This window comes from Priapulus caudatus, unplaced genomic scaffold (genome assembly GCF_000485595.1).
Source record: "Priapulus caudatus unplaced genomic scaffold, Priapulus_caudatus-5.0.1 Scaffold54, whole genome shotgun sequence".
Taxonomy (NCBI): domain Eukaryota; kingdom Metazoa; phylum Priapulida; class Priapulimorpha; order Priapulimorphida; family Priapulidae; genus Priapulus; species Priapulus caudatus.
The window spans coordinates 10,445-26,421 of NW_014577115.1; the positions used below are offsets into that span (position 1 = coordinate 10,445).

Sequence of the window (15,977 nt, forward strand, 5' to 3'; positions counted from 1 at the left end):
GCGACCTTTATTTGACCTTGACCTTGATCATATTTCCCTTCAATTGCCCTTAATTGATCTAGCGCTACCAAACTTGCTATACTTACACATCTTGGGGAGAAGGTGTGTCGCGTACCAAAACCAGGTTACTGCGACCTTTATTTGACCTTGACCTTGATCATATTTCCCTTCCGCTCTATAACTCGGCCCCTAATTGACCTAGTGCGACCAAACTTGGTATACTTACACATCTTGGGGGAGAAGGTGTGTCGTGTACCGAAACCAGGTCACTGCAACCTTTATTTAACCTTGACCTTGACCTTGACCTTCATCATATTTTCCTTCTGCTCTATAACTCGGTCCCTAATTGACCTAGCGCGACCAAACTTCGTATACTTACGCATCTTAGGGAGAACACGTGGGATACATGTAGTTGGTGACAACTGCTCTTTCTAGTTTACATTGTGGTCCTTGTAAAACTTAATTACGTAATACGTAGTCATTATAACCCTACCCCTATCCTGATATTAGCCTGATCTGAAATTTGTAACATAAATCATATTCTTCAAGTGAATTATATTATGATTATATTATTGAAGATGCACTTCTACAGAAAATCTTGCCTAAAAGATGTACCAGAAGAGCAATCACAATTAAAACCTTTAATCAAGTGATTATCCAATTACACCATCTATAAGCTATGAGTTCACAGATAACATAATAGACACAGTTGAGTACATGGTCAAATGTAGTGCTTTCATAATTGATAAGGGTCAGCATTCCAATTTAGATTTTTCAGTACATGAAATGAGTAGCCTTCACTTAATCAGAAATTTCAGGACATAATGTCCAGCAGCCTAATTAGAGGGTCAGCAAGGCCAACATTACCTTCAAAGAAGGGTTATCGAGCCATTTTACTCTTGTTGAAAATGTTTTTTTTTTTGTGGGGTAACGAGAAATATGTTTCCAAAGTGAAATTTGTGGAAAGATCAGTGAGAAAAAGCAGGTAAACAAAGTGTCAGGGGCACCAAAGCAAGTAAGATGGTCAGAGACACATCACTTGCTGTTGGTGCTGTAGTGATATTCCTGCAGGCTCATATGAAGCTACTGTAAATGACTGTCACCTGAGAAGTTGATGGATTGTGTGAAGAATCACTGACAGCTTTATGTTGTGATTTACAGCCAAGGTCCATGCAGATTCACACTGGGATCTGAGGAAACCTCTAACTCTGTTTAGTGATTATGATACAACGATACCACACCAGACAGTCAATCGACTGAAGCGCCAGTTGTCAGTGGCAGAGCAGGTATGGATGAGTAAAAGCAAATACAAAACTCCACTAATCACTATTTTATGTATCGAATATTCATTCCAGTAGGGTGTTTAATATGAACGATTGTGTAATCCAACAATGACTCAATCATCGAGTAGAAAACTTTAAATTAAAGTTTATATCTCTGTGAAATATTTTTGGTCTAAAGATGGTACCCCACACAGAAGATTTAGTGGATTCCTAGAGTATGAATTGCAATGTAGCGTATATATTACCGTATTATTGCAGTATTTTTCGCAAATAATCAGTTTAAACCCATGTAACTTTTAGGAACATAGTTTGGATTAACAGGTTATAAGCATTCTACTGTGCTTTCACACTTACAAATTGTGTTTTGCAGGTTGATCATGGCACAGAAACAATAATCATAATAACAGCATTTGGTAGAGAATTCATATTGGATCTCAAATTGAATAGGTACAAATCTAGAAGTTATCTACTAAACAAGTTTATTTTAGCAGTGTCACTTACTTTCACTAATGTCAAGTTGCATTTCTTACATATGCATTTTCTTCTCTCCTGAATAAGCAACACTTTATTTGCTTTAGATGAAATAATAGCTCTGTTTTAATGTCGCTATATAGTATATAATTCTTTTGCAGTGGTCTCATCGCAAGATCTTATATAGAAAAGTACTACATAAATGATAGTCCTGTGATCAGAAATGGATCAGATCATGTATGTATGCAACAGTTTTTTTTATGTTTGCATATTAAGTTTACAGCTATTATATCGCTATAACAAGTAACTTCTGAATGCAGTCACTGTTTCATGTTTATACCTGTAATACCTTAAATATTAATACATTATTACATTATGTACATACACGTAATTATTACATTTTCACTTCAAGTAGCGAATAATTTTACTTTAATTGATAAAATCTCTGTGACGGTTCCTATATGGCAATCACCATGAAGAATTTTGGCAAGTGCATGCACTAGCAAAGAGAAGAGAAGACGTGGTATATATATAATAGTGCTATATTTTGTTGTAGGCTAAATCCAGTTGTTTTTACCATGGACATATACAAGGGTTCCCGGATTCAATAGCAGCAATCAGTACTTGTTCAGGAATAAGGTAAACCTGAAGCAATAGCATAGTTAATTCTGCTTCTGGATTCCAAGGATGCTGAATTTGTGTTAAAAATGTCAGAAAACAAGAGGAGTAATTATACCAGGAGCTACAGTGTATAAGGAGTAAGCTATACTATTAGTTTATAGGTGATGTTTTTGTTATTTCAGTGGTTTTTTTAGGGATAACAATGAAACCTACCACATAGAGCCAAGGGGTGAATCAGAAAGCAATGAGCATTTTGTTTACAAAGAGAAAGACAGAATTGCATCTAAGAAAAGTATGTATATAATGACTTGAACATAAAGAAGCAATGTTTGTGTTGTGTAAGGAATGTATTTATGCTTACAACCATGTAGCTCATGTTGACAAGAATACTGGTTATATATTTTAATATTCACGATTATTTATAGACCATTTTCTGCTTTATGTCCTTATTTTACTCTTATACATATTTCGAGGTGGTTGTGCACTGTGCATGAATCTAACAGATGGTGCTTTATATAAATAATCGAAGTGATATATATAGTTCTGAATGAGCCATTGCTATGTGACTTAGAAAAATTACCAGATACATTCTGTATGTCTGAAGCAGCAATGTACCGCCTTGTCATAACAGATTCACTGTGTGTTGATGTATGTACAGGCGATACGCACCGCATCCGTGAGGTGGATGCAGGTGGAGGTAAAAGCCATGTGAGGCTCAAACGGGAACTATCTGAACCCTATGGTGCCAGACAACATCCCCTGCATGTTGAACTGTTTCTCGTCATCGACAAGACCATGGTGAGTCTACCATGAGGGTAGGTGTTTGCATCATTCTGCTGGTAAATACCTTTCTTATATCTGTCATATATATTTATCCTCCGAGCAAAGGGTATCTATAGTGATGAATCGACGCTTTCAAACACCTTTATTCTACTTTACCTTGAATGTAGGTTTGATTTATTCTGTCCTCTTCCCTGATCTAATATTTGGTGTTGTTGTTTTTTCAAATTCATTTTTTTGTTTTATGCCAGTCGGAATGTAGATGGTGGGGATGAAATAGGCATTGTTCAAACAGAAATATAGTGCAAATAACTAAGGAAATGCATTAGTGGTACATACATGGTGTATTGGTCATATAAAATTGCAGTGTAGCATCATTATTCGCTATTTCCTGACAATATTTTGTAAGAGTAACTAGTGGAATTCTAGGTTAAGGAAATGGTATGTGGCGACTACAAAGAGAATTGCAGTCTACAGATAGCATTTGTTGTGTTTTGACAGTATGACCATTCTGCAAACTTGGATGCTGCTATAGAACGTGCAAAGAAAATCTCAAATATTGTTAACGTGGTAAGTTATATGTAAAGTTGTGTGTTGGTTTCACCTATAAATTTTCCAGTACTCGTGTGTACAAACTGCAATGCATGGTATCATACATCATCTTGCATTATTATTAGGGGTGTAACGATATACCGGTATATCGGTATATTGCAATATATTTTGAAAACTCGATATATCGCGATACAACTTCCGGATATCGATATTTTACGATACGGTGGTATAACAAGAAATAAATTACTTGACACTTGCCTTTATGTCTATATTGTTAATGGGCTCGAAAATTATGCACTGGCGGTATATATATTACGAAAGCACAATGCGTGCACGACGCATACAGTATTACTGGTAAGCGGCCACTGCATGGAGCACTGCGCGGTACTACTGCGCGGGCAGAGTTGGGCAGCCGTGTGCGCGAGGCACAGAGCACGGCAACTAGGGAGTCTATATATAGCCTATGCTCACCTGAGTGCCCGCGCGCGCGCGATACAAGCTGAAACGAGCACCCAATTATGCAGCAGGGGTATTGTGTATTCCAGCTACGTCAGTGCCTTCCGAGAGGGTATTCAGTACAGCGGGTGACATTGTTACGGCACAGAGGGCTGCACTGTCAGCGGAAAACATTGCCGTGCTTCTGTTTCTCAAGAAAAACATGAGAAATTAAATCATGTCATATAATACAATATATGATGATATTAAAACCCGTCAAATTGTTACTATATCATGCATGGTATACACTTCCCAATACGTATTGGAAAATATTGCAATACGGTTTTGTCATATTGCAATATATTGCAATACGGTTTTTGGTCGCAATACTCACCCCTAATTATTATTGTACATAAATTGTAAATACAAATTTCAATTTCTGTTAATAAAATTGCCTCTGGTGTTGTATTACTTTCAAACCATAGAACAAATAGGGAGTACCTGACAATAGCAATTAACGTGCAACATTATGCGTGTTTTTAGATATACAAGCCGCTCAATATATTCATAGTTCTTGTTGGAGTAGAAGTGTGGAATGAACGTGACAAGATAGAACTGTCTCAAGATGGTGATGTAACGCTCTCACGGTTTTTGGATTACCGGAAACAGCACATTCTACCAAACCATCGCAATGACAATACTCAGTTGATGAGGTAAAAAAAGCATTTTTATTATTGACATCATACACTAGGTAGGTCGTCTAGACTAGTTCAATATATATACGTCATATCATTGAAAAGAAGGCAATGAAATATATGTGTATATAAATACATATGTATGCAAATGAATATATATATATATATATACCTGTAAATATACATGTAGGTGCTTCTACCTGTTTATATAGTGGTAACGAAGTATTTGAGAACAGCGTTGTTGGAAAAGCCTACAAGGGTTTGATGTGCAGCTACCAATATTCGGCAGGAGTAATTGCTGTAAGTGCAGTCATGTGTTGATACTCTTTAGGAATGTGAATACATTACGTTTTACTCGTATGCTGATCTTTTTACCTTCACCAGTGTACCATCATTAAATCAATAAAAAAAGTAGTTATAGCAGTAGTAGTGGTGGTGGCGGCGGCTGTGGCGGTTGCAGCAGCAGCAGCAGTAGTAATAGTAGTAGTAGTAGCAGCAGCAGCAGCAGCAGCAGCAGCAGCAGCAGCAGCAGCAGCAGTAGTAGTAGTAGTAGTAGCAGCAGCGGCGGCAGCAGCAGCAGCAGCAGCAGCAACACGTGTTAACATGTATGTGGATCCATGGCGTTTGAATGTATTACATTTTAGTTGTTCACTGTAAATATATCACATAGACTGTGATATCATAGAGTAACTACTAGCCATTATTGAGTAAATTGTAGTTATATACACACATCTAAGACATTGGTGGGTTTATGTTGCAGGACCACAGTCGCATAGAGATGCCAGTGGCCAGTACACTGGCCCATGAGATGGGGCATAACTTTGGAATGGAGCATGACACAGATAAATGCACGTGCGATGACAAGAAATGCGTCATGGCTGCCTCCTCCTCGGGGTAAGTTGGCACAGTAGGCCTGCCATCTCAACAAAACAAGATAAGATAAGATATGATCCTTGTTTACGAATGTTGAAACATATTTTCAATACTATTTTATTCACTCCTGAAAGTAGGTGATCCGATTATCAAAAATCCTTGCAAAAAAATCTGTGAAAATGCGTGAATTGCTCACCTTCTCCTGTTTGCTATTGTTGCAGGGAATGGTTCAGTCCCACCAAGTTCTCGAGCTGCTCCGTTGAAAAACTCGCAATGTTTGTGAGCCGCGGCATCGACTGGTGTCTGAGGAACAAGCCGGTGTCGGTGTTCGAGGGGCCAGTGTGTGGGGATGGCTATGTGGAGGAGGGAGAGCAATGCGATTGTGGTCCTGAAGGCGTGAGTGTGCATTGCTCACTTGTTGTTTCGTGTGACGGTCGCGTCGTTTTGTCTGCCATCTTGTCATTTTGTCTGATAGCCTAGCTATATATTTTACATTTTTTTATCACTTTGTTGACTAATCTTGTTGTTTCATCTGCAAGTCACGTTTGCTTTCATTTAGAATCGGTTAAATCGCAAATAATGTCTGAGTTTGAGCGGATGAATACAGTTACATAGTGAATAGTATATCTTTGCATCCTGGTGAACAGTTGTGCTGGAACCTTTTTTTCTTTTCCTCCAGATGTGCGATAGTCCGTGTTGCAACCCTTCTACTTGTCAGCTGTATGCCAACGCCACCTGTGGCTCGGGTCTTTGTTGTGATCTCACAACATGCAAGGTGCTGTACGGTGGTAGTATTGGCTGTGGGTGTTATGTAGGGGGAGGGGATGAGGGTGGTTGAGCAGTGTGAGACCCAGCAATGATCTCTTGATCTGATGAAGCTTTCCATTCATCAACCTGCTCTATGGAGGTTAATGACTAGGATCAGGGGTTCTTCTGAGGGAAAATTATACAAAGGAGGCAATGGCCAGTTTGAGAAAAAATAACGCATCACATGACCAAAAGTCCCCGCGTCACATGACTCAATAAACGCACATGACAATCTAAATATGGCAGAAGCACGTGGTGATCTATTTATTTTTGGGTTGACACTATTTTGACAACGGCGGGTAAATACAGGAACATTTTCACAATGGCGATAAAACGATGGTTAAATTTGACAACATCAGTGCGCCACTGTGCCTTTTAATTACACTATCTTATGTATATGAAACCCTGAGGATGAATGTGTTGCGCCGCTGTAATAACATTAGAATCTATATCTTGGATAAATAAAGTATACCATCTGAGTAAAACAGCTATTATGTGTCTCATGACAAAGAAATCTTAGCTGATTGCATATAAGCAAATAAAGTTAATCTGAGTTAGATCCATGGATCTAACTCAGGTTAATTTTATTTTCCTGTGATCATATAGATCCAATCAAGAGCTCTTGATCCAATGGAATTTTTTAATCATTTATTGCATATAGTCACATGAACATATTGAAAGTGTTGCTTCAATTTCAGTTGTAGTAATTGTATTCGTTTATCTTCATTCAAAACAAACAAACAAACAAACAAACTTAACTATAGCTATACTGTTAGTCAATATGTATGATCATGTGATTAGTAACACTGCCCTGCTAATCTTGTACCTGGAGTAATATGTTTACGTATATCATCTAATGAAAGTAATACATGCATTGTGCCAGTCATGCTGATCCGTGCATTTGATCTTTAGGATAATTTGAAGCTTGCCTCATTTTCCGCAGCTCTTGGAGGCCGGGACATCTTGCAGGGATGCTGTAGATGAGTGTGACTTGCCTGAATTCTGTACTGGCCAAGTGGAGTTCTGTCCGCGTGACGTCACCAAGCAAGATGGCATCCCCTGCGATAATAATCAGGTAACTGCATGTGGTTGATCCCATTTCTATGTTTGAGGGTTGTACACAAACGCTTGTTACCATTGCCACTTCCGAGGGTTATCGGGAAATTAATTGTAGGCAAATTCTATTAAAGTTTTTTAAAGTGATGTTTATGTGTTTTTTATTAGTATTGTTTTTCAGTTACTGTTACACGTCTTTGTTTCTTTTACCCGATTTATAAAGATCATTGTTTAGTTGGCAGTGTTTGCTGATCAGCAGTGCCATTATATTGAAGTTTCTGCATCAGTAAACAGCACTCTAACATTCGAGGGTGTGTGTATTAACCTATTTGTGTCTTCGTTATTCTATTTCAGGGATACTGCTACCACGGCAGCTGTGGGAGTCACGATCAGCGATGCAAGCTGCTCTGGGGGCAAGCGGTAAAGGTGGGGCCCAATGAGTGCTTTGAGAAGAACACACGTGGTGTTGTCATTGGTAACTGTGGATACAACAGGGTCACTGATACTTACCTGCAGTGTCCTCGCAAGGGAAAGTAAGCAATGATGCGGCGAGCATTTCTGGTTTACCGTCGTGATAAAAAAAGTTACAGTAATCACAGTAGACGATTGGCAGAGCAACGTGTAAATATTTAGATGTAACGACAGCGGTTTGTTAAGAATCGAATACCATTGTGGCAGAATCAAACCTTCAATCAAATGAAGCAATGTATTTATGATAGCTGATGACAGTCATGATGATACCAAGTCGATCATAAATGATATCTATAACTCGCTGTACATGCCCATACACTTACTATCAGCTACTCGGGTAATTCAGCTTTGAAATTTATTCCGAGCTAATTACATTGTTGTGCGTAGCAGGAGGCATACATGCATGCATACCTCTGAGCGTTTGACCTCTGTTATACTAGCCATGTCCTGTGTGGACGACTGAACTGCGTGCCGCTGGGCACGACGCCGGTGTTCGGTATAGATGTCAGCACCATTCACGGCAAGTCGTCCATCTTTACAAGTGACAGAGTCATGGAGCTCTGCCACATCCTCCAGATAGACATGGGTCTCGACTCTACCGACCCTGGCATGACACCAGATGGCGCACTGTGCGGAAATGAGATGGTATGTATTGTGGCTGTGTGCGGGTCATGGATTGAGCCTGGTTAGATATGGGGCCCGTTGTCAGAAACATCGTAAAGTTAATGCTAATGTTAATACTACGATAACATTTACGACTAATGTTAATGCTACGAGAGTAGCGTTGACAGAAACACAAACTCACATTAACAAATTCACGATTACAGGAACTTCATAATTTCATGTCACAAGGCTTGCTGATTGGATGAAAATCGATCACAAAATTCAAATTCATACACATTTATTGTACATCACAGTAATTTATGCATATTATGATGGCTAACCACATATAAATAATATTTGATGAAAAATGACGTGGTCATGAATTTATTCTGCACAACAAGACAAATTCTCACTCTGTAACGCGAGACGCGAGAGTTGTGGCAAGCATGGTAAACATTTAAAACAAGAGAACAAATGCCATACGCCATTTGTAAATGTAATATTTTGTTTTATTAGCAGTAGATAATTAATGATTTTGACGTGTTTTTCAAGAAAAACACATTTTATTCATTATTATAAAATATAATATCACTATAATTGTAATTCGTAGTGTAAATGTGTTATTTTCAACTTAATATTAAAGTTACGAGAGGGTCTGGGCTCTCGTAATGTTAAGAGGATATTTGCGAGGATTTTTCGTTCTCGTAACATTACGATGTTTCTGTCAACGGTTAACGAGTGGAAGTTAATGTTAAAGGGACAGTAGCCTCTAGGATTTTACTGCATACAACTGTACTTACTGTATAACAAATCGTCTATACCCACACGTATTTGTTACCAGATACCTAATTTAATTGTTATAATTAATTACACATCAACGCTACGAAATTTGAACGGCGCCATGACATCCGCGACCGTGCTGCCACCCCGAAAAAGTTGCGTATTTGACAATTTTTTTGCACGTTACAGACCGAGGGCTAATCACAAAAGTGCAATTATATTTATACCTAAATGCTATTTAACCGAACGATATTCATTTTAGGGCAAATTTATCCATATTATAACTGAAACTATATGTCGTTTATAAGATATTACAATCCTTTTGCTTTTAAATGAATAAATAAGAAACACCCTCGGTCTGTAGCCCTTGGCTGGAAAGTGGTTTTGCGCAACTTATCAGATCGTAAGCTTTGAGTGGCGCCACCGTCGTTGTAATAAAACTGTAGTCGTTAGTTTTAAAACATTATTTAACAATATTTCTAATGGTGATTGAACCATGAAACTTTTTATGTAGCGTAATTATAACCCAAATTAGCTAAAAATAACCCTTGAACCTTGAGTAAACTCTCCCTTTAAGACTAATGTTAAGACTAATTTTGTTTCTGACAACGGGCCTCTGGTTTTCACACTGAAGTGTCGCCATGCTCATTGTAACATGTCAGATTGGGATGAAGAGTGATCAGTGTTAAATTGACTACGTCACGAATTTTCTATGGTGTATATAATTTGTAAAAATTTTGTGGCCATTTTTTACATGAAAAGTAAGTATTAATGGCACTAAGTGTATCCTCAAATTCTTACCTGATAAGATTGTTTTTCAACTAGTTAAAAATGCAAAAAATCTGGGCAATTTGATGTATTGATCACGACATTAAATGCTTGCCATGGGCTATGTATGAGTCACGAGTGTTTGTTCACATCGAACAGAATAGCAAAATAGGACACGTAGGAAGTATAATGTAGCAATTTAACCATAAAAAGTGAACAGAATCACTTACATTTTGTGAAAAAGCAGACATAATTTTTTACTTTCACTATTTACGGTGACGTAATCACTTTAAGTATTATCTCAGTCATGATAATATCTTTTAATGCATGAAAGCCAACCAAAACCACCTGGTAAGGTGGTTAGCGATCACATTGGACTATAAGTCACAATCTTTCGTTGAAAGTGCATACATAGGGGCAGTGCAGTACAGGTTGCAACTGTACATTTACATTTGCAGCAGCTAGCAGTGCATTTCCACTCTCTTCAATTCTGTGTGTGAACAGGGTCTGTCAGACGTTTTAAATGCTTATATATGTAGCTTTGATGTTTCCAGATGTGCGTATCCCAGCGTTGCACTGGCGTTAAAGATGTTCTGGATATTGCATGCCTGGAATCCTGCCATGGACAAGGGGTGAGCAAGAACCATTGTAGAAAAATAAAAATTGAGCTCAGATTAAGAGTAAATTAAACGCCTACATAATATGCCTACAGTGTGCAACATGTTTTGGTGTTGCTATATAACGATATAACATACTCAACTACTCTATTCTAGGACAACTACCACCTGGACAACTACCCCCCAGACAACTACCACCCAGACAATTACCCCCTAGGACAACTACTACCCGGACAACTGCCACCCGGACAACTACCCCCCTAGGGCAATTACCCCCCCTAGGACAACCCTAACCCTAATCCTAACCCTAACCCTAACCCTCACCCTAACCCTAGGGGCGTAGTTGTCTGGGTGGTAGTTGTCCGGGTGGGAGTTGTCCTATGGGGGCAATTGTCCGGGGGGTAGTTGTCCAGGGGGTAGTTGTCCAGGGGGTAGTTGTCCGGATACGCAACTACTCAACAGCAATAACATACAATAGTGTTAATTGAATGTTATTACGCTCCGTTCTCATTGCACCTTAATTTGTTTATATATTTAGGTTTGCAACAACAAAAAACATTGCCACTGCAATAAAGGGTATGCACCACCTTATTGTGATACGCCGGGCTATGGTGGAAGTGAGGACAGTGGTCCCCCAGCAGATGACAGAGGTGAGTGGCACCACCTGATGTTAACCACACAACCTATATTATGTGAGATGAGTAGGCATCTCAACCCTTAATATGAAGCTCCTCATTGGAGGTACCTCGTGGCAGATTTTTTGATCAGATCTACTTGGTAAAGTGCATCTCAGCCAGTTGAATGTGTATATCTGTTTATCTGTACGAATCACACGCAACTGTGCTGCACTGATCCAAAGTGGTTTCGTGGTGATATAAGTAGTGGTTTACATTAATTACCAGCTTTTCTCACAGGATTATTGTGTTCGGTCATTGCATGCAAGGTTATATTCTCATCAGAGGTTACTGTCACCACTTAACAGTGCTTACTACTTTACTCTGTTTATAGGCTCAAAGAATTTCCTCATAGGGTCAATGACATTCTTCGTAGTTTTGCTTCCTGTCATCTTCGTCATACTGTTGATATACCACGTGAGGGGACCAGGCATTCCTTGTTTGCCACATCGAGTCGCAAAGAGACAGAGGTGAGATGGATTTCACGATTTGTTGTTGCTCTAGATTAGCTTTTAACTACTAACGTGTGACAGTGTGAAGTGACGGCGTTTATTGTAATGGCATATTTCACGTGATTGCTAGTGTACTGAGTGGAATGAGGCAAAGCACTGGCAGACATTGTTTGCAGCACGGGATTAAATGTGAATGTATCCAAACGTTGTTGACATTGAGCTAAAGTTTGCACATTTTTCTCACGTAATCTATATCGTATAGTATTGGTGTGTCATGCTCATCTGAAATATCTGCAAAAACATCATCATTGAGATCAAATTTTTAGGGGCTTAGAACAAACGTTAACCACCAGTACACTTCATATTCCTCAAAAAGAAAAATAATTTTTTACACAAGGCGAGGAACAAAGATGGGGAAATTTATTAATGTAACATAATTATTATTAATTAATTAAATTGAATTATATTAATACAACCAATTTACTAATTATTAATTAATGAATTATAAAATATGCATAACTTAATTAACTTTTAATTCTTTATTTTAATTATTATTTATGTAAATATTCAGTGTGCAGCAGTCGGGTGGGGGACGGCCACGCTCTGTGACGTCACAGCACAGCCAGGCGAGCTCACCAGAGAGCCCAACAACCCCGACCGGATCATCACAGGCGAAGACAACATGGCCGTGGTCAGCGTGGTTCCGTCGTTCTGCCAAGGCACCCGCGACACCAAGTGCTGCCACCTACCCGCCCGCGGTCAATGCAGAACCTCTGTTAGTGGAGCAACCGAAGCAGGACGGGGTGCGGAAGGCTGGTGGCGGGACACGACCGGCTGTGGTCGGCGGTCGGTCAGGTCAACAAGGGGTCGGGGGTTGGGCGGGTCAACAAGGGGTTGGGAGTCGGGCAGGTCAACAAGGGGTCGGGGGTCGAGCAGGGGAGGGTGGGAGCAGAGGTGCACCTACAGGATCGCGCGTCACCGCGCTCGCTCAGTCGTTCTCCTCGCCCCACAAGCTGCCATCAGCTACTGGAAATCCCGTGAAACGCAACCAGTCGGAAGCAAGCACGTCGCGAGTGGTGCAACCTGTTAACAAGACAGCCGCGAAACCCCAGGCGCGGACTGCGGCAGCTGTAAAGGCGCCCGCCAAAGTCATCCAGCCACCCGCAGCGGCTAGGCAGCCGATCCAGTCCTCGTGGCCGAAACCGCCACCCATCAATAGTGAAGAGGGTGCCGCGAAACACGGTCCCATTCGCGGGGCTACTGCAGCACCCTCCACATCGAAAGCAGCGATGGCACCGGTGCGGGCTGCTCCGGTGGTTCCCCCTTTTGGCTCCAAGTTCGACGAAGTCCCACTTAGTCCCACCCGACCCGCTCCTGGGTTGCCCTCTAGTGGGAAACGCTTCCCGTTGGTGACTGGGGCTTTACCTGCCCTTCCACCGCGTCCGGGTGCCGAGTCCAAGTCTCAAGCAGCAGCACAGCCAGCCGGTGGCAGCCCGTCAGTGGCTCAACGGGCGAGGTGGCTAAACGACAAGCTAACACCAACATCCAGTCCCACCGGAAGTCCGAAAACCAGGGCGAAAGTGACACGGTAAGGTGACGCAAAACACGTAATGGGCTCCAGGGCGCGACGGAACGAATACATTATATCGTGACCATAAGTTGGGGATATTGGAATATATTACAATGATTTACTCTTGCTACTATACTTAACTGGTATCAGGAGTGAATAGAAACATTGTTTATATATTCACTCCTGCTAGCATATAGATTTGTGGCAATAGCAATCAGCAATGTTTTCCCAGTGATGGAATTATGTTTAGATTGGCTGGAAGCAATCGCATGAGGATTGCAATGAGACTGCTATTTAATTTGCTATACATGATTGGTTGTAGTTAGTTAACGCACAGCCACATACAGACTTACAGTTTTTAGCTGTCACTGGATGTGGATGCGTGCTTTCCCCTGATGTTTCTTGCGGTGAGCAAGTTGAAAAAAATCTCACATATACTCAGAGAATTTTGTTTACAGTTTATAAAGTAGGGACTATGCAATCATTTTGGCATCAGAGTCAGTGGCGCTATATTTCAAAAGGGGGTGGGAGTGGTTTAACCTTAGTGTGCACGTTACTTTGAATGGGAACATTCAAAGCAAAAAGTCAGGTAACATCACACTATATTACCTTGAGTTATTCGTATTTCATGCATGTATTTCTTCCACTATGTCGGTATAATGTTAAACTATTCTGTTTGCGATACCGTCGATTGATTTATATATGATCATGAATGCTACTGTGGCACTCCAATCAGATAAGTGAAGTCGGTATGTTTTGATGTATAATGTAGCCGCGATCATAATTTTATCTTTCTGAAGTAATTCGTTGGCCTAGCTAGCTAATCCCATGGGTACTTTTATTATGTCAGCGTGAAAATGGAGTATGCCACATTGATTATTGTGTATAAAGTTATCGATTGTAATTGGAAAGCTTAATTGAAACATGCGCATATGTACTTTGAGAATTTTATTCTACTTAGACAATCAGGTGACTTTTAAAGACCATTCCGCTGAACATTACGTTCTGCCGATATCGGTTAAAATCATCAATTTTATTCACGTGCAATGAGATGATTCTGAACAATCTAAGTGTAGTAATTTGTCTGGTTGGGTGTGGGGTGATGTAGCGATTAACTCTCATCCAAGTTTACGTACTATTTGCTTTTCTACAGTAAAAGCGTTTGATGCTTTAGAAAGCGTAGAAGCGTATTATATTTCGAAGGATGGGAATTCGTCGTATTTTTATTCATGTGATCATTAGAAAGGGCAACTAGTGTGTGGCAGCCAATCATTCAGTTGGTTTTGTAGGTGGTGCTTAGAAGCGTATGTGTGTACGTTCGGAGTATTTTTATTTTTAACAGAGCTCTTATTTTATATTGCAGTTGTACAAACTTCTTTGTGCCAGGGTTTCTGTACGTGCACATGCGCAGTAGTTAGCGTAGCGAAATAGTGTGTGATTTCTATATGCTTAATGCGATTGGGTCTAAATTACCTTATAGGTAACGTATGTTGTAGTGACGAATGTGCTATCGCTAGTACTAGTGTGTGGGAAATGTCGTCGTGATTCTTTTTTTACCGGCATGAAATGAAATGTTTCTCTTTTTACAAATATTTATCTATTTTTGCACGTCTCGCGACATTGTGTGTGGCTGCTAAGTGAATTTGTCGTGTATGATAATACTCCATATACATATAGGGCCACGCGTCTTACAAAATACTCAGATGTGTATTATAATGCTAACCGTACATTTGCAATTTATGGTTGTTGGCAGGAGTCTATGGGTTCCACAAAAATAGTGATCGGTTTTATTTCTCTGTGTATAAATATGGTGAATAGAAAAAGGAGAAATCCTGTAATAGCAGGTCAGGGCATTAGCGTAAATTTAAGTAAAAATATGCGTGAATAAAATCCATCTTAGAACGAAAAGCAATGTATTTCCTTTATTGCTAGCTTCTTATTTAGTTAGTACATCGCCAATACTCCACACTATTAATAGACGTAAAGAAACTCCAACAAAAACATTCAATCATTTGAGCACAAACGTTGGTCTGGGAAAAAATATTTATTTCTGACACATTCGATCCTTTTTGTGTAACCGTCTTCGTGGAATGCAAGATGCGCATTTTTCTTTATCATCATCAAATAAATCATGAATATATATATCATTATTCAGCATTCGTAACCTCTGCATATGTCGGATAGTGGTATACTTGTATCTCATGCTGTGCTATGACATTACAATGACGCGCCGTGATACGCCATCAGTCATTGCCAATGAAACATAGTATTGAGATAGTATAGTTATTTTCTAATTGGGAGATTGAGGTGCCATTGACATTGACTCTATAACTATATATATATATATATATATATAGAGAGAGAGAGAGAGAGAGAGAGAGAGAGAGAGAGAGAGAGAGAGAGAGAGAGAGAGAGAGAGAGAGAGAGAGAGAGAGAGAGAGAGAGAGAGAGAGAGAGAGAGAGAGAGAG

General features: G+C 39.8%; 1 protein-coding gene and 1 long non-coding RNA gene across 2 annotated transcripts in view; one reads left to right on the forward strand and one right to left on the reverse strand.

The window, feature by feature from the left end:
- The window catches only part of LOC106820984, a 4,038-nt gene extending 3,605 nt beyond the window's left edge, over positions 1–433 (reverse strand). The window contains exon 1 of the long non-coding RNA XR_001395681.1: positions 424–433. This is a non-coding gene — a long non-coding RNA (uncharacterized LOC106820984). The remainder of the gene's footprint in view (positions 1–423) is intronic.
- A 722-nt stretch (positions 434–1,155) lies between these two features.
- Positions 1,156–15,416, forward strand: LOC106820983 (disintegrin and metalloproteinase domain-containing protein 12-like; the record flags this gene model as incomplete). The annotated part of the gene is given in 19 exon segments (XM_014825602.1): positions 1,156–1,286; positions 1,654–1,730; positions 1,916–1,991; positions 2,311–2,393; positions 2,558–2,667; positions 3,034–3,173; positions 3,657–3,725; positions 4,686–4,855; positions 5,050–5,137; positions 5,598–5,731; positions 5,932–6,106; positions 6,390–6,485; positions 7,461–7,592; positions 7,928–8,106; positions 8,485–8,689; positions 10,750–10,827; positions 11,351–11,462; positions 11,821–11,956; positions 12,510–15,416. Coding segments are annotated over 19 exon segments (3,212 nt in total), but the record flags the coding sequence as incomplete, so codon positions are not given.
- Positions 15,417–15,977: the final 561 nt, after the last annotated feature.